The sequence below is a fragment of the Narcine bancroftii genome, chromosome 6 (assembly GCF_036971445.1).
Source record: "Narcine bancroftii isolate sNarBan1 chromosome 6, sNarBan1.hap1, whole genome shotgun sequence".
NCBI lineage: Eukaryota > Metazoa > Chordata > Chondrichthyes > Torpediniformes > Narcinidae > Narcine > Narcine bancroftii.
Window position 1 is genome coordinate 126,739,394 of NC_091474.1, and position 19,927 is coordinate 126,759,320.

The following is a 19,927-nucleotide window of genomic DNA, read 5'->3' on the forward strand; positions in this document are numbered from 1 at the left end:
TGCCTCTTTCAAATGATGATTCAGATTTTGTGGTCGGTAGTCAGGTGACTGAAGACTCACTGAGACCATGGGACAAGGAATCCATCTATATTAGTTGCTGAGTGGCATCATTTGTAAGGGTTCAGGCCTGATGGTAAAACATAGAAAGTAGACCATTTGGCCCTTCAAGACTACACCGCCATTCAATATGATCATGGCTGATCAGTACCCGGTTCCTGCCTTCACCCCATACCCCTTGATCCCCTTATGAGTGGGAAGGGAAAGTTGAGAAACACTGCTCTTGACCCAATTGAAACTGAAATATTTTGCTTGAGAAAAATTGTAATTGGCCCATTTCCTTTGGAGTTCTGAAACTGTACACATAACGAGTCAACAGTGGTTTTCAAACATTTTCTTTCCATTCACATACCACCTTGAGCAATCCCACAGGGCACCTATGGCATAGGGATTACTTAAAGTGGTATGTGAGTGGAAAGTGAAAGGTTGAGAACCACTAAGTTAATGGAACAAATCTACTGTGGTCAGCACACAGCACAGCCAGGAGAGGTGCTGCCTCACACTTCTATCTTCCAAGATTCAATCTGGGTCTCTGGCACTGTCCATATCCTGACTTTGAACTGTGCAGTTTCCTCCAGGCTCTCGGGTTTCTAAAGTGGTCTCAGTTTGTAAGTCAGCTGTAAATTGCCCCAAATGTGTAATTGACTTGTACAACTGGGGGATGAGGGAATAAATGGGAAGATGTAACAGCAAAAAAATAATGGGGAATGGGATTGCTCTGTCAACTAGCAGAGATTGGATGAGCTAAAGTGGGAATCAATGAAGTACAACATTTTAAGTTCCCATTGAAGGATAGGGACGTTTGTAAATACCTTAAATTGTTGTTAGGTTTTATGAGATGAGGGCAGAGATGGTCACAATCATTTCTAGAGGAGCTTTCTTCCCCAATCACTTCTCAGCTCCTTTTTCTTCTACCCTCCCACCTGTGTCCACCTATAACCCATGACCAGTTAGATTGTCCACAACAACATTTGGATTCCTATCTTAAACTTGCATTTGAGAAGTTCCTGTTGATTTTATTCAGTCTAACAGAGGACATTGTTAACACTGACAACAAAGATTTTGCTTCCTGAACTTTATGGTTTTGGGCTACTGATCATGACCATCTCCTTAAATTTTCCTATTTTTTTTTAGAAAACATTTTGTGATTTCCTGTCATATTTTGTGTCAATTAGTACATTAGCCACAGAGCAAGCTGTTTGGGTCAGTCCAAGCATGCCTTGGCATATACTCAGTGCAGGCGCAAGTGTGGCCAGAAAAAATAGCTTGGAAGACATTTAAAGATGTTGAGAATTTTTTTTGGCAAATACAGAGCAGCTGATTGTCAAGGTGCTTCAAGCATTCAAAACCATGATGTGCAACAGGTCATTGAAAATTCATTTTCTGCATTCACACTTGGACTTCTTCCCTGCTGATCTTAGTACAGACAGTGACAAACATAGTGAAAGGTTTCACCAGACATTGCAACCAAGGAAAAGCAATATCATGGCAACTCGAATCCATCAATGCTGCCCGACTATTGTTGGAAACTGACACAAGAGGCATCAGATGCTGAGTACCAATGAAATTCAGCAGCAGAACATTTTTAGGTCAATTGAACTAACACAAGGCGTCAGCTTCATTATACGATTAAATCCAATATAATTAATGTCATGTTTTTCCAAATTCCTATAATGCAGCAAATCTGAATCATAATTCCAAAATAAATTTCAGAAAGCAAACCTTTTGAAAATAAATGGTTGTCCAGTGTAACTTATTCTCATTTAATTAAGGGATTGCATGGACAAACATGAAACACTACAGGCCCCATAGCCCTCTATTTTTCTTTCATTCACATGCCTGTCTACATCTTTTAAATGTACGTAATGTTTCAACCTCCACCACCATCCCCAGCAAGGCATTCCAGGCACCCACCACTCCCTGTGTGTATTTAAAAAATAAAAATAAAAAAATTTAAAAAAAATTATATATTTCTTTGGCTTGGCTTCGCGGACGAAGATTTATGGAGGGGGTAAATGTCCACGTCAGCTGCAGGCTCGTTTGTGGCTGACAAGTCCGATGCGGGACAGGCAGACACGGTTGCAGCGGTTGCAGGGGAAAATTGGTTGGTTGGGGTTGGGTGTTGGGTTTTTCCTCCTTTGCCTTTTGTCAGTGAGGTGGGCTCTGCGGTCTTCTTCAAAGGTGGTTGCTGCCCGCCGAACTGTGAGGCGCCAAGATGCACGGTTCGAGGCGATATATATATGTATTCCCTCCCTTCACCTTTTACACATGTCCTCTGGTGTTTGTTATCCTGGGAAAAAGGTGCTGGCTGTCCACCCTAATAATAATCGTAATTTTATAGACTTCTATTAAGTCTTCTCTCAAGCTTCTATGCTCCAAAGAGAAAAGTTCCAGCTCTGCTAACCTTGCCTCATAAAACTTATTTTCCAAACCAGGTAACATCTCCTCTTCACCCTCTCCAGAGCTTCCACATCCTTCCTATAATGAGGTAACCAGAACTGAATACAATACTCTTAAATATGGTCTCACCAGATATTTGTAGAGTTGCAACATGACCTTTGCATCCTGACTATGTCCCCTTGTAACCTTTGAGAACTTTCAGCTCCATCCACAACTCCTCCAACCTTCATCTCATCTGCAAACTTACTGACCCATCCATCTGCCTCTTCATCCAGATCATTTATAAAAATCACAAAGAGCAGAGGTCCCAGAACAGATCCCTGTGATACTCCACTAATCACCGACCTCCAGGCAGAATACTTTCCTTCCACTTCTCTCTGCTCTCTACCTGCAAACCAATTTTTAAATCTATACAGCCAAGGTTCTATGGATCCCATGCCTCGTGACTTTCTGAACAAGACTCTCATGGGAGAGCTTGTCAAGTGTCTTGCTAAAATTCATATACTGGCTTACCCTCATCAATTTTGTTAGCCCCTGAAAAAAAAAACAATTAGGCTCATAAGGTACATCCTTCCCTTCACAAAGCCATGTTGACTACCCTTGAGTAAACTGTACATCTCCAAAATGCTCATAAATCCTATCCTTAAGAATCCTCTTCAATAGTTTGCACACCACTGATAGAAGACTCACCAGTCTATAATTCCCAGGATTCTTCCTATTACCTTTTTAAAACAAGGGGACTGCATTTGCCATTCTCTAATCGTCCAGCACCTTCCCTATGGCCAAAGAGGACTCAAAGATCATAGCTACTGCTCCAGTTATTTTTTTCCCCACAGCAACCTGGAGTATATCACGTCTGGCCCCAGGGACATCAATTTTGATGTTTTTAAGAAGAGCCAATACTTTCTCTTCCTTAATCTCTACTTTGTCTAACACAAGGCTATTCTATTCTGACCTCACCCTTTCTCTTGTGAATACTGAAATAAAGTCATTCATTTGGGACCTCCCCAAACTCCACCGCTTCCAGGCACGTGTTTCCTCCCTTATCTTTTAGTGGCCCCACCTTCATCCTCATCATCTATAGAATGTAGGTTTTCCTTAATCCTAATTTCCAAGACCTTCTCATCCCCCTGAGCTCTGCCAAGTCCTTTCTTAAACTTCTTCCTGGCTTCCATGCACTTCTCATGACTTCTTCCCATTTTCTGCTTCCTATACCTAATGAATGCTTCCTTCTACCTCTTGACTAGCTACCTCACTTGCTTCATCAACCACAGTTCCCTTTTCCTATCATCTTTTCCCTGTCCCAGTGGGACACACCTATCCTGAACCCAGTATAAGTGGTCCCTAAACTTCCTCCAAATTAGTTCTGTGCTTTCTCCTGTGAATACCTGCTTCCAATTTACTCATGTTAGTTCCTGCCTCATCCCAAGGTTCTGGAACAAGTTGCTGATAGATTTCAGTTTCCCTTCCTGAAATTGATATGTCCATCCATGGATAACTTTGCTAGTCATTTTCTTCTCAAAAGGTTTTTACATTCTTTTGTCAAACCAATAATTGTATCAGTCTGAAAATTCTTAGGAATATTTTGGATCTATTGTGACAGAATATAGCTGTTATTCAACTTTCTCTGCCACATATTCTCTCAGTTTTTCTCTTTCTTCTTCCACCCTCAATTTCTCCAATTCCAACTCAAAAGATCTATCCACCAGAAAATTATCTAAGTCTCTGACAACAAATTTTCCCTCACCTATATAATATTACACTATAATCTTCTGTATTTGTATTTTCCTCATCCAATGCTTTAATGCCTTAGAAACAACCATCAGTTCTTCTTTTCTCTTGCTCTGCAGGTGATGGTTGTAACAAAAATGTATCAACATCCATTGCTGCTGTTTTTCCACACACAAGCTTTAAATTAGTTTGAAAAAAAAACAATTAACTAATAAATCACAAAAACCCCAATTTTCAATCCCCCACAAAATGTTACGAGCCCAGAGGACCCCAAAACCCAGCAGCAATACTCACCAAGACAAATGGTTACATAAACAAAAATTGCTTTCAATTATCTTTAAACATGAAAACAGAATCACACTTTAATTTATCACTATTGACTTACTTAATCTAACTTAACCCCCTTCTAATTCTAACTGCACGTGTATATAATGTGTGTGTTAGTTCAGAAAAGTTCTGATTCACAGTCCAATTTTACTTTTCATTCTTCCAAGTTCACTGGTTGCAGGAAATTCTTATACTGTGCACAGAATTTAACATTTATAAAGTTCACCAGGCTTTCGTGCTTGAAAGGTAAATGGTTACCACTCAAGAAGGTTCTTGTCGGCTTTCAGAAAGAGAGATTTGTTGTTCCAGGATACCCACAACTGATTTACTTCCATCAGCCACTTCACTGTCTTACTGATGAAGCCTGCCCCCTCAGGGTTTTCCAGATGATAACATCTTTCTTTCAGGTCACCACAGAGTTAATTTTTGTTTCCCTTATTCCAAGTGAAACATTAGACATTTAGTGAAACATTAGGACTCCTCTTGCATGAACCACAAGGGCTTTGACCAGGCTGAACTAAGCACTCACAACCCATCTTCCAAATGGGGTTTTCCATGAGCTTGCCAGCTTGTCCCGTTCCAGTTCCAGCGGCTGACTGTAAAACTGATCTCTGTCCCTCTCTCTCACACACACAGAAAAGCCTGTTTTACTCTCCCTGCTTGCAAAACCACATTACCCTCCTACAACAGCAAGTTCCGCTCCAGACAGAATGCAGCCCTGACAAGTTCTTTCATCTGTTGCCTTTTTGTAAACAACAATCCATTAGTGAAGTTTCTTGGGCACTCTCCAAAGCTTCTGACTGTTGGCCCCAACATGTCTAGCATGAGCAGAGCTCCAGTATTTTAAATAAGATCTGTTTTAAAGTGTTTGTATGTGACCTACACAAAAAAAAACCTTTTCCAATTTATCTCCCAAAATCATATCTATATTCTGTCACACTATCAACTGAAAGTTTGCATCTGCGGTTGAAACTAGGCTCACAGAAAAACCACAAAACACAATGCATGGCCTTATTGTCCAATACTATAACATATTCATGAGCCAAATCTCTTTTTTTTGACTGAGCAGGCAAAAGGTGTACATGATCATCCCAGACCAGAAACCAAGACAGAAGCTGAAGCAAGGAGATCAGTCAACAAAAAGAGGCCATATGCTGAAAATGGATGTTACAAAGACAAAAGGGAACTGCAGGTAAATTACAAGTTTATTGTCATATATATTGCACAATGTACATATGCACTGAAAATATCATTTGCTGCAAACAGGTACTCATTAAAAAAAACTCTAAGAGTAAACCTAATTAAATTTTAAAATACATTGGACAATCAATATTCACAGTCATCCTATTGAAGGAAAAAATAACTCTCCAACTGAAGACAGTCCTTTTGTGGGGTTGAGCATTCTCTGAACAGTGTAACAGGGGGAGGTTCAAGAGTCTGATAGCCATGGGAAACTGTTCTTGAACCTTGACCTGCTAGCCTTCAGGATTCTGTATCTTCTGTCTGAAGGTTGCAGTGAGAAGAGGTTATGACCAGGTTAATGGGAATCCATTATGATGTTGGCTGCCTTGTTGAGGCAGCTCCTCACTGATACATGCAGTGGATTTGCAATACTGGATTAGCATGAATTACTCCAGGAAAGTGATACGCATCTGTGTCACCAGAAGGAGAGCAACCAGATCAATACACATACTCCCTGACTTGCGACCTATGCAACTTGTGTCCATCCGCATATACGACTGAAAGTTTTTTTTTTAAATAAAGAAAAATATAAAATTTACGTGACTTATGCTGCATTTGACAAATTATAACAGGGATACAGGGCATTCAAAACCCAAAATGTGTGTTAGTCTGTGACCCTCAGCCATTTTGATTCCTGTGCGCATGTGCAAGTCTTCGCGTATTGGAGTTCGATTGACACATGCGCAACAGTTAAGGGAGCTCAACTCTTGCGAATGCTTCAACCAAACTCCAATTCGCAAACCCATCATGCATGATCCAACTGAAGACAGCACATGCACCCACCAAAGACTCGTGCTTGCGCACAGGAATCAAGATGGCCACGCCCAGCTTATGGACCCTAGGATTCCAACAAACAAGGTAAGCATGGACCCGAATGTGGAAAGATTCAACAAGGTTGATCGACAAATTCAGGAAGCTTTAATTTGTTGTTGTCAAATCTACAATGAAATAAAAGATTTGATTAAAAAGTTTGGTTTAAGATTTCGGTACTTGCAGGAAAAATTCCGACATGTACATTTCGAGATATGACCAATCCTTCAGTCCTAATTACAGTCATAAGTCGGGACTGCCTGTATTAAGAGTAAAGAATAAGCGATCGAGTCTGGATCGGTTAAAGTAGTGACTTGAAGTTCCATTGTTTATGAGGCAATACAGTCCTTAGCCATCATATATACAGAATTTTAAAAAAATCTCAAAACTTTTATGTCGGGGGAAAATACGAGTTCAATCCCAATAACCTGTCCAGCAACATCTAAAACAAAATAATTTAAAATATTCTAAAATCCAATATATTTTGAAATATTCATGATGAAATTACGAGTTGCATTAATTACAGCCATTAAAACTCTCAGACTTTATGAAACTAAAATTCAGAAGTTACCATTTACACTGAAAATATAAAACGTTAACTGGCTGAAATGAGCTCAGCTGGATCCATACCTCACACGGCAGACTCCAGGGATGCCTAAGGTTGCTCTAGGTTATTGGAGTGCAGTGTGGAATGGTGACAAACAACAAGGAAATTGAAAATGGTGAGAATGAGGGTCCCGTCCACAGTCTGCATTGATGGCCTTCTAATAGCTTGTTGTTGAGAAAGATGAAAAACATTGAGATAATAATTAAAACTATATTCATATTTAATTAGTTATAGTTTTAATTTACAAAAGTAAAAGGACAAACATTATACTTTCACTTAACTTTTGCATGGAAGTTAAGGATCCCATTCAAATGATTTCAGATTTATTGTCAGAGTACATACAGGACATCACATACAACCCTGAGATTTTTTTGTTCTGCAGGTGAGGCAATATTGGTAGTGCAAAAAAACTACACAGCATATAGATGTAAACAAATAAAGAAATGTAAACAGAATGTAAACAAACTGTGCAGTACAAGGAATTTTTTAAAAAAATCAATAAAGTGCATGAGTCCGTCGTTGAGGAGTCTGATAGTGGAGGGATAGCATCTGTTCCTGAACCTGATGGTGAGAGTCTTGTGGCACCTGTACCTCTTTCCTGATGGTAACAGCAAGAACAGAGCAGGTGCTGGGTGGTGTGGATCCTTGATTTCTGCTGCTCTCAGACAGCAGCATTCCCTGTATATGTTCTCGATAGTGGGGAGGGTTTTGCCTGTGATGTCCTGGGCTGTTCCACTACCTTTTGGAGGGCTTTACACTCAGGGGTATTGGTGTTTCCATACCAGACTGTGATGCAGCCAGTAACACACTTTCTACACCTCTGTAGAAATTTGCCAGGGTTTCTGGTGTTATATGGGTGATACGATTGGATAGCAGTTAGCACCAGGGTCTGAGTCAGAACAAGTCTAAAGGGTGGGGGGGGGGGGGGCACAATCTGATGTTTGAAAATTCACTCAGCGAGGTGGGGGGGTTGGTAGTGCCTACCTACTGTGAACCCCCTCCATGTGCCACTGCCATCACACTTCCCCTCCCTCCAATGTAACAAACGTGTTGCTTAAATCGCGTGGACAGCAGTGACGCTAGTGCTGTGGGAAGGGGGGGGGGAAAAGCCCACAAATGCTCCCCCACCTTGTTGCCACCCCTGGTCTTAGCACAACACTATTAGAGTGCCAGCAACCTGGGTTTGAATATGGCATCTATATGGAAAGTGTTTGTGCATTTTCCCCATTACCTATTTCCTCCCATCTTCTAAACGAATGGGATTTGTAGGTTAATTGGGGTATTTGGGCAGCATGAGCTTGTGGGTCAGAAGGGCCTGATACCGTACTGTTAACTCTGAATTAAATTTAAATTTTAAAATGTAAATAAAACTGAATGCTGCTTAGAGTTGGCAGCTTTGGCTCACAGAGCTAATAGACAGATGTGAAGTGCATCAGGGCTCTCATTAAGATTTGGAAGCACCCCTGGAGTCGGTGGAGGAGTGGAGAAATCAAGTGGGTTGATATTCTATATATAAGTGTGGCAAGCGTGTAGGAGCAGGATGCATGTTCTCCAAGGAGCTGCAAATTAATAAGTCTGCACAGTCCAGCTCAACATGTGGAGTCAGTGCACAGACCAACTTAAAGGTTGTAAAGCAGCACAAATTATACACATCCTTTTGTTAAAAGGACACACAATCCCAAATCTGCTGTAATTTTTACTGTGGAAGATTTTCATTATGTTGGAAAACTTCCATGATGATTTCTTTCACTTTTATTGGAAAGTACTCAAACAAAATTCTGATAACACGACCATTCATTTGGAATTTTGTACATCCCCTGCCCTCGAGGCTCTGGCCATACATTTTGTGAATGGAATCTGTAACATCCCCTCTGCTTCATATCCCTTGCTTCTACCAGATTTCTCATCCCCCCACCCCTCCATTGTTTCTTTAACATGAAAGCTGCCATTAAGTGATAAATTACAGAGCAAATAATTAATTATTACATCTTTGTTTTCTTCCCCCCAGTCATTAACAGGGATAACTGATTACGAAGGATTTCAGCAAACATATCCCTTGAATGGCAGAAGCATTTTCTCCAGTCTTTACCTCAATGGAAACCTGGAAGATTGTATAGCGCTCGAGAACATCTCTGGTAATCCATGCCTATCCTATACAAATGGGCATGACCTTGGAAAGCCTACTTACCTTCATGATCCTTGTGAAATGGATATTAGCAGATTTTATAGCAGATGCACACAGTTTAATGGAGGGTGCCATAATCCTGGTAATTATAGTGCCTCTGGGACAAACTGCAGTGCAAATTTTGAGTGCGGAGAGTATCCCAACTGGAATAAAATCCCTTTAGGAAAGACTGCTTACAACAACTCTTTTATTAGATATTCTCAAGGTTCATCAGATCCTTGCAATGAAGCTGGCAGTCCCAAGAACCTACGAGACCCAATACAGCACACACAATCTGCGTTAAATAGCATGAACAAGACAACTTATCAATCCTCCAAACCCAATCTGGATGAATATGGTGATTATATATATGATGCCATGTTCCTGCAAAATCACAACAGTACTTACATGCCTGGTGCCATGCACCCTGTCTAGAAAGAAGTTCACCACAAAGAACAAACTGGTCTAGAAAGTGAGGAAGACAGAAAGGTGCTCAACGGGACTGTTTTGTAACCAGTTTTCCTTGACTAAAGTATCAATTAACTGGGACAGAAAATTATTCAACCTTCCAACCATACATTTTAAACCGGTCTCCAAGTTGTATTTTAAGGTAAAGGAATAACAATCTGATATGGGTTCAACTTCTAGAGACTTTACACAAAGTATTGGGTGAAATTTATCAGCTTTATATGAAATACCATTGAAAACTGTAACTTAGGAGTTTGACATTTGTGGTAGTATATTTCAGGTACATCAACAAGGACCAGTCGGTGTTGGTGCAACATTCTGCATCATATTTTGTTAAACTTTAACTTTGTCAAATCAAATCCAAATTTCTTTGGAATCAATGCACTATGGACTGATATAAACCAAACTTCAATTCATCATTGTGCAGTAAAGGCAATAATATTCACAAAAGATTAAAAAAATAAGTCTAGGAGATCTTGTCCCTTCCACGTGGTCCACTATTCAAACAAGTGGCCTTTTAATTTTAAATAGTTTGTTTCACGTGGAAGGCCTCTGCATATGAGATACTTCAAAACCCAAAGAATCCTGAATTACCAATTCTGATGGTTTCTGTATTATAAATCTAGTCTACTTTTAGACAATTCCCAGAGAACACAAGAAAGGATGGACCCTCGGGAATTCTCCATGTGGTCAAAAATGCTCCAAGTCACAGATAGATAGAACATGGAAACAGACACTTCTGCCCACTGAGTCTTTGCCAACCATCAAGCACCCATCGAATCACACATTCTCATCCACTGCATCCCAGATTCTAATGCTCAGCTAAACACCAGGAGTAATTTACAGCAGCTGATTAACATATGGACCCCCACCTCTGAGACGTGGGAGGAAAACTCAGACCTCTCATAAAATCCATAACGGTCACTGGGAGAACTTGCAAACTTCATGTGGACAACACTCAAGGGCAGGATATATCTGGCACTGCAAGCCACTGGCTCTAACAACTGTGCCATTCTATCAGGGCACCTGCCTAGTCACATTTGAAGCCAAGGTTATCTTTGAATGCTGGAAATTGCATGTACAAATATACTATTCTACATTTTCCATCCAAAGAGACATGGCAGCTGTTGAAATAAAAAATGCCTTTGTGCCTTTATTTTAAAGAATTTACTGCAAAGTTTTATTACATAATTTTTGTAAATTATAATGCATTTTATGAAAATGACATCAAATATCACTGTTGGTCTGAAAACTGTGTTCCAATAGTTAGTGATTCTATTAAAAAATATCTACATGGCATAGGCTATGCATTCTGAGTTACTAGCTGAACACCAATTAAAATAATGCTTTAAAAAGACCTCCTACAGTTTTTAATGAATTTAATTCAGTTGGGACCACAGTTTATATTAATTTCCTTTGACATTTAGTGTTTGCAACATGCTACCATTTGTTCTAAGTTAATGAAGGTGGCTTGCTCATTTTAAATCAAAACAGTAAAATAGTTACTGAATAAGCTTGGGCAAGTGGCATCAAAATAGCAATAAACACACATAGTATTACTATCTAATAAGCCAGGAGTATAGTGGCTATTGGATTAGCAGGCAAGGATTTGGATGAATGATGCAAAAAATTTGAAATTAGCTACTTACAACTCCAGTTTAAAACAAAAAGGAAACAGAAAACCAGATTGTTGTTAAAAATCCATTTGGTTCGCATTGCCCTTTTGGTCTGGTCTCTACGTGGATAACTCTCTTCAATTCAGGAGCAGAGTAAAAGGAAAAACAAAATATTACCAGCAACTGAACAATTATAAGAAAAATATATCAGAATAGGACATACATGGTAAATGGGAGAGCATTGATGAATACAGAAGAGCAGAAAGATTTAGGAGTAACGGTACATCGTTCCCTGAAGGTAGAAACTCACGTGAATAGGGTGGTGAAGAAGGCTTTTAGTATGCTGGCCTTTATCAATCATTGCATGGAATATAGGAGTTGGGAGGTGATGTTGAGACTGTATAAGACGTTGGTGTGGCCTAATTTGGAGTTCTGTGTGCAGTTCTGGTCGCCTAATTATAGGAAGGATATAAACAGAGTGGAGAGAGTGCAGAGAAGGTTTACCAGAATGTTACCTGGGTTTAAGCATCTAGAGTATAGGGAGAGATTGGACAGATTAGGTCTTTATTCTTTGGAGCGTAGAAGGTTGAGAGGGGATTTGATAGAAGTATTTAAGATTATGAAAGGGATAGACAGAGTGGATGTGGATAGACTATTTCCGTTAAGAGGAGGAAAGATTAAAACAAGAGGACATGAGTTAAGAATTAAGGGGCAGAGGTTTAGAGGTAACATGAGGGGGAACTTCTTTACTCAGAGAGTGGTAGCCGTTTGGAATGAGCTTCCGGGAGAAATAGTGGCAGCGGAGTCAATTGTATTATTTAAGAAAAGGTTGGACAGGTATATGGATGAGAAGAAGATGGAGGGTTATGGGCATTGTGCAGGGAGGTGGGACTAGAGAGGGGTGTTTGGTTCGGTGCGGACTAGAAGGGCCTAATGGCCTGTTTCCGTGCTGTAATTGTTATGTTATGTTATGTTATGAGAAGGGTACAACAATAATTCAAGACCAAGCACTGCAATAGATTAAAATTGATCCAACAAAAATTTGCCCATCATCTTCACGGGTCCAGGAGAATTCAATTTCTTGCAAATTTAGTCCAAAAATGTCACAATCCACTTTGCATTGAATTTTTCCTGGAAAATAAAGCTTTTAAATTGCAAATTAGGTCAAAAGTCTGTTCGATTAATAGAATCGGAACTAATTCCACTTCTCAGACAAGTAATGCAGAGGGTTTAGCCAATGTTACGGGTAAGACCATATCAAACTCAATGTAGCTAAGAGTCAACAGTAAATTTGACTCTCCCTTGAATAATGATGATAATAAATTTATTATTCTTATTTAAAATTCTTAATTGCTGCAGCCAAAAGAGAACTTTTGCAAAAAAAAAATGTAATGTACATTAAATTACTCCAGTTGAATGAAGGGCAGCCCATTCTGAATAAAGCAATCTAGATTTCAAGGTTCTTTTAATGACATGTAATATTACACAAAATTGCACAGTCTGCTGCAAGGCAAAGATTCTCCATCAGCAGAAATTGCCTGGTGCCCCTTAAGTGTCAAAGAGAGAGTTTGTTCAGTGTCACCTCCAGCGGTCTCATAGCCTCTGCAGTTAGACTTCAGTCCAAACCACCAGCAATCCAAACTCCAGATCCGAACCTCCGACACCAATCAGAAAGGATTCAACGCCAGAGGCCCACAGGAGCCGCTCCCACCCTCAGCACCCTTTCACATCCTTGATCCGATACCTGGTAACCCTTCAGCCAGTCTTGAGCCAGCCTCCATCAGTCTGCAACCTGGTTTGAGTGATTTGACCACAAATTGCCAGCTGCCTGTAGATGTTCCTAACCTCAAGTCGCCATCAGCCTGTCACCTGCGAGTTCTAATATGCCTAATCTATTCACATCAAATTGTAATGAAGTTTTCACTTACAAAGTTCTGGGTTTCGAAAATTTATGTATGGAACTCTTCTCAAGAGTTTATTTCCTGCAATACAAGGGTTCATACGACGTGAAGATATGCAGTCCTGGTCTTGTTTTCCAGCATCTACAACTTGTGCTACTGCAGAGTTGGTGGTTTCGACAATCCACATTTTGGCTAACCCAGAGATTCCATGTTTCACCATTCCATACTTTAATACCGAAACTTCGAAGTGATCGTACTAAAAGGATGGAAGGATCTTGAAATGCAGTCGATCATTACTGTGCAGCTAAACAGTCCTTCCATCAAAGCATACAACTACAAAACAATATATATAATATGGGAAACAAAATCCCCTCGAATCCTTTTACCTTCAAAGAGGCAATGTTAATATTTTCAGTGAACACGAATCATGTAATCTATCACGCAGTACTTTTTTTTAAAGAGAGTATTTTTTATTCCTGTTAAGTCCTACAAGATTAACCTGGCCATTCCTGGTTTTTAATACAAAGGGATTTAGCAAATGAAAGAGTGTGAATACTGAATTTCACAGTCCAAGTTATAATTTGTTGGACTTTTTAAACAAATATTTAAAATATCACATGGTGAGAAATATTAGTGAGCACACAATAAAGACAAAATAAAACTAATTTGGAAGAAACATTTATTTACCTCATTATCCAATAATTTCAGTTTAAGTCAATTATAAAAAAAATTAAATCCATTAAAGCATTGAAGTCAGAAGTCACAGACAACATGAATTATTCACTCTGTAATAAAACAAGAGACATTCAGGTAACAGTGTAAAAATCCTACCAATGTTGATATACGGGTAGTAAAATTAAAACATTGCCATCAATAAAAACAGCCTTAAAGTTTATTCTCCAATATTTATACAGCCTAAGCTCAATTAAAGATATGTTTCATCCTTATCATTCAGACAAATAAATGATGCAGTGCAGTTAAACTTCGATTGAGATTTCACTTATTTTTCTTGCAATATTCCTAACACCCTTTTAAAAAGCACTCAGACAGCAATATCCTATTCAAACTTGATTGCAATTCCTCAAGTAGAGTTAATATTCTGCTCATGCAAAAGGAACTTTACAATGAATATAAATCTAAACTGACAAGATAAGATCAAATTAAAGAGGTGTTTCAGCAAATGCTGTAAAGCTCTTCACACGAGCGAAGAATAAAGGTGTGTACATTTTATCGATGTCAAATGTGGAAACAGCAGTCTCTCCGGTTGCCCTAAGAACAAAATTTTAGACATTAGAGTGATTAGACATATAGCGTTGCTGTAAAAGTTGAAATCCCTTATTTTGAACACCATTGATGGATTAATTACAGCATAAAACAGGATGCCTAAATGATAGCAACCACACCTTCAAAGGTCTTCCATGACTATGGTACTTCCTTCAAACACATGAGGGTTGTAGGTTAATTGTTATTTGGGCAGCAGATGTTGTTATGTGGGCTGGAAGGGCCCATTACCATGCTGTATGTCTATATTTAAAAATATTAGGCATTATTCACAGCAGATAAAGATGCAAAATACAGGAAGCTCCATCATCATTTTCTGCTTGAGCAGCTTTGACCTTCCACTGTTCTTAGAGAATAGACTAAGTACTTAACTTACTGAAATGAATATTTTGGACGAACACATTTTCTTCTGAAAACGGAAAGTGATTGTGATAAACTGCAGTCAAACAGCAAACAGTGCAACAAATAAAAGAAAGTCCCATTACACCAGCTTCACTGTGAGAAAGAAAATAATTGTTCATTATAAACAAGTTCTGATGTTATTGTAAGAGGAAATAAAGGAAAATGACGAAGACCTGCTGATCTGAAATCATGCCCACACTAAATAATTAACCGAAGCCTTGTTCAAACAAAAATCATCTGGAATGTACAATTTAGTCAGTAACTGAAACCCTACGAAGTATATAACTCATATCAGTTGAGTACATTTTCTCAGCACAGTTTTATTGAAAGTTAATTTAAAAATTCCACATTGACTACAAATTCTTTGCACTTTCCATACTTGGGTTTAGTTACAGGGCCTGGATCAAAACATCAACCATCCCTCTCTGTTTCCGCAGATGCTGCCTGAACCACCGAGTGCCTCCAGCAGCTTGTGATTTTGCTCCAGATTCCAGCATCTGCAACCTCATGTGCCTGCAGCTACAGTCCAAATGCAGCCTCAATTGGAACTTAGCAAAACCAACATCTCCCCAATTACACAGCATCTTTAAAGTAGCAAATTATTCAGTCATTCTGCAAAAATAACTACAGGACACATTACCAGATATTAGGGGCTGGTGACAAATAGATCTTAACAATTTTGAGAAAACCTGGAAGAGGGTAATTCCTGAGGTTCAGCCATTTTTAGCTAAAATTCAGGGATGAGCAAGATTCTACACTATAGAGTCATACAGCTGGAGAGCATGGAAGCATCCCCTTAGGGCCAACTCGTTCATGTAGACCAAGTTGCCAACATGAGCTAGTCCCATTTGTTTATGCTTCACCCATATCCCTCCAAACCTTCTCTATTCAAGAACCTACCAAAATGTCTTTTAATTACAATTGTACCCACTTCTACCACTTCTTCTGCAACTCATTCCATGTACCCTCTACAAGATGTGAAAAAGATAACCTTGAAGTCCCCTTTCAATCTTTCCCTTTGCAGCTTAAACCCACATCCTATTGTTTTAGATACCTATAACCTGCGAAAAAGTTGACCATCATTCACCTTACCCATGCCCCTCATGATTTTGTTCATCTTCATCAGACTGTTATTACCACAATAAGCAAAGTTAAAGGGAAATTTAGACCCAGTCCAGTTGGCTTCAAGTTCTCTTCATGAGTGTGTGGGGTCTGGTGTCTAAAGTAAGAAAATTGTCACTGATTAATCCAAATAAATACAGGAAATGTATAAAATAGCAGGTTCCAACATTACCGGAAAGATGAACAAGAGCTCAGTTCGAACACCCTTCATCATTAGAAAGGGCAAAGGGAGAAGTGTGCAGAGAGGACAGGGAAGCAATGGGTGGGACAAGGGTTTTTTTAAAAAATGAGTTGGGTAGAGAATATGCTATTGATGAATTTCTCAAGTTGATGAGAGGGGAACACAAAAACTGAAATGAGGGCAGCGAGAACCTGGTGTAATAGCTCCGAAAATGCAGAGCTGCAAAAAAAAAATTAGTTGATGTACGGCAGAGAGAGAAAGAGACAAACTGAGCCAATGCTATAGACAAATGACCCACAGCAGAAACGGCCACTTTTGAAAGAGGAAGCGAATTTTCTCAGTTGCTGGATTCAATATGGAGAACAGAAGGCCGCAATCTGACTAGGCACACGTTACCTCTCAAGCTTGCACAGGGCCTGCTGCGACAGTGCAGGGATCCAAACAAATTCAGAGTGGGAGTGGGATGGAGAATTAAATAGGAAGCTCATGGAAATGGTACCAAAGTAATCTTGGTGATAGATAGTCTCATCAGTGGATAGTCCAGAATAAGCCTGAATAGCCTTCCTTGTCTTAAAAAAAATCAATGCTCTTCCATGTGGAACCACAGCCGGAAATACTGAAAGTAGCAAGGACACAAAACACTGGCTGGGGGATTTCAATGTCCACAACGTCAATCACATGGCTTGGTGCTAACACCATTAACTGAGCCACCTGATCCTGAAACACACCACTGTGTGATGAAGGCTGTGCGGACACCCCAATGCAAGACATGTTATCCGGTGGGCCTTACCTTCACCATTCTAACTCCTGCAGATGCACTTGCCCACAAAATGTTGAGAAGAGTGTGGAGAGACAGCCCCAGTTTTCACACCAAGAGCACTCCACTATGCAACTCAACAACAATAGCATGCTCAATGGAATTGCCTCAAAACAGATCTGGGAATTGAAGCAAGGTAATTCAGACAACTGAGCCACTTCTGTGCAGCTAACCTAATGATACCACCTAACCTAATGATAATCTTTTAAAAAACATGCAGAGAAACAGAATCAGTCAGAACAAAGAAACAGGCCCTTCAGGTCACAACATTCATGCAGACTAACATAAAACGGTCCATTTTCCGGCACATGGCCCATAACCTCAAACACCATGGATGATTCAAGCACTCATCCAAGCCTCTCCCTCATCTTGGTGGTAAACTGGAGGACATAAGCTCTGGAAGCAGTTTTGTCTTTCGCCAAGCTATTCCAGCAGTTCCAATTAGAGCACGGATTCTCGCACTATTACTGCCCAATGAGGTGCACATATTCTGGTCATCAAATGATTATGAGAAACCAATCTCCATCAAATAATATACCCTGCTGCTTGGGCACATACAAAAACAAACCCATTGGAAGAGAATTGGCCTAAAAGTTTCATTTTTCATGCAAGCTCCTCTGGTATAAAGCATCCATGAGTAGCTTAAAGACAAAAACTTCCAACTAGGGATTTATATTTTTCCACACTGCTGCTAAAAGCATCATTTAGAATAAGCAGATTTGGTCCATTTATTGCCTTAAGATGCAAAGTCACTAATTTTTTTCCCCCCCAAACGAACTTGCTTACCTTTTGCAAAGTATCCAGCTATTTTTGATAATACTTGCTCCTAATCATGGTCATGGTCAGATTAGGAACAATACTTGCTCCTAATCTGATTTTGGCAATTTAAGGAGAGGTAAAAGTGTGGTGTACTCTGCCGGGATACTGGGCATCGGAGTTAGACTGAGAGTTAACCCCTTCAGACCTGCGCTCCCGATGATCTTTCTCTCAAATGAAAGATCGCAGGAGAAGAAGATAGACTACATGAGGCTGCATCTGAACCAGAGAGAACTGCAGAGCTGCTGTGCTCTGGTGATTTCAAAATCGTGGCTACGGGACACCATTCCAGACTCAGTGATCCAGCTGGGTGGCCTTATCCCCTTCAGGGCAGACAGAGACACTGCTGCTTCTGGCAAGACTCGAGGAGGGGTTTGTGCATTTACGTCAATGAGAACGGTGCACTAATGGCTCTGTCGTGAAGGCTTTCTGCTCAACAGAGATACAGTGCCTCTGGTGAAATGCAGACCCTTCTACCCGCCCAGGGAATTCTCAGCCAGAATGATTGCTGCAATCTATATTATGCCTTCGGCTAATGAGGATGAAGTCATGAAGGAGATTTAATGTGCCATCTATGAAGCCCAGACATCCCATCCTGATGGTGCTAGGATTGTTCCTGGTGACTTCAATCACACCATCCTAAAAACGGTCTTACCATGGTTTCAACAGCATGTCAACATAGCCACCAGAGGAGAGAACACCCTAGTTCGGGTGTACACCAATTTCCCCGGTGTGTATAAGGCTGCACCTCGCCTCCACCAATCACATATCTGTCCTACTAACCCCAGCATATTGACTGCTAGCAAAGCAAACTAGGTCAGTTCGCAGGGATATTAGGATGTGACCGGGGGTGGGGTGGCACACAGCTGCGCTACAAGACTGGTTTGAGTCTTGGAGACCTGGGACTGGAGCTGGTTCAGGGAGGTGGTCACCCAAACGGTCATGTAAATGTAGGAGTACATGAGCTCAATGACTGGCTACATCACCAAGTGATTGGATGAAGAGGTCCAGGCCCTTCTCCGAGTTTGTGATGCTACCTTCAGCACAGAGATGTGCTGGTACTAAGATAAACCAGGGCTGAACTCTCCCGTGCAATCCGGAAGGCAAAGCAAGGGTATGCACAGAATATTCACAGACAGTTGTGCAGCACTGGCAACACGAGGCGCATGTAGCACAAATCGTGTCAACCTTGCAAATTAAGGACAATGACACCTCCCTTCCAGACAGACTGAATACCTATGCATGGTTTGATGAGAAGAATAGAACGACGCCAACGAAAGCTCCATGTTCCCCTGCATAGCCACAGCCAAGGTGAGGGGTCCCTATCCAAGATGATTTCTTGGCAGCGGGACCAGACAACATACCTGAAGGATTGTGCAGACCAACTGACAGAGGTCTTCCTGGACATTTTGTTTATTTTATAATTAATTTAAATTGAGAGATACATCACAAACAGGTCATTTCAGCCCACCAGCCCATGCCATCCAATCGGCCTAGAATCCCTGTACGTTTTGAAGAGTGGGAGGAAATCAGAGGCTTGGGGAAGAATGCTCAAACTCCTTACAGACAGCACAGGATTCGATCCCCTGGTCATGATCACTGGCGCTGTAACAGCATCGCGCCAACCACACCACCCTCTCTTCGATACCTCACTGCAGTACTCCATCTTTCCTGCAGGGTTTAAGACAGCCACCATTATCCTGGTGCTCAAGACAATAACTGGCCTCAATGACTACTACCCTATAGCACTGACCTCCACCTTATGAAATGCTTTCAGCATCTGGTGACAGAACACATCAAAGTGTACCTTCCAGACACACTGGACCCATTTCAATTCACCTTTAGAAGAAATCATTCTACAGATGATGCTGTAGCCTTGTCCATTCACTTCATCCTGACCCGCCTGGAGAACAATGGCTCATACATCAGGATGCTGTTCATCAACTTCAGCTTAACTTTTAATATAATCATTGCCCAGAAGGTGG

General features: G+C 40.5%; 2 protein-coding genes across 9 annotated transcripts in view; one reads left to right on the forward strand and one right to left on the reverse strand.

The window, feature by feature from the left end:
• LOC138736454 (chorion-specific transcription factor GCMa-like) overlaps window positions 1-10,972 on the forward strand; it is a 44,145-nt gene extending 33,173 nt beyond the window's left edge. For all 3 annotated transcript variants that reach the window (XM_069886013.1, XM_069886011.1, XM_069886012.1), the window contains exons 5-6: window positions 5,585-5,707; window positions 9,183-10,972. In XM_069886013.1, coding sequence (XP_069742114.1) covers window positions 5,585-5,707; window positions 9,183-9,773 — 714 coding nt within the window. In that variant the 3' untranslated portion in view covers window positions 9,774-10,972. The remainder of the gene's footprint in view (window positions 1-5,584; window positions 5,708-9,182) is intronic.
• Window positions 10,973-13,985: 3,013 nt separating this feature from the next.
• fbxo9 (F-box protein 9) overlaps window positions 13,986-19,927 on the reverse strand; it is a 77,398-nt gene continuing 71,456 nt past the window's right edge. For all 6 annotated transcript variants that reach the window (XM_069886031.1, XM_069886030.1, XM_069886028.1 and 3 more), the window contains one exon: window positions 13,986-14,592. In XM_069886031.1, the coding sequence (XP_069742132.1) occupies window positions 14,484-14,592 (109 nt within the window). In that variant the 3' untranslated portion in view covers window positions 13,986-14,483. The remainder of the gene's footprint in view (window positions 14,593-19,927) is intronic.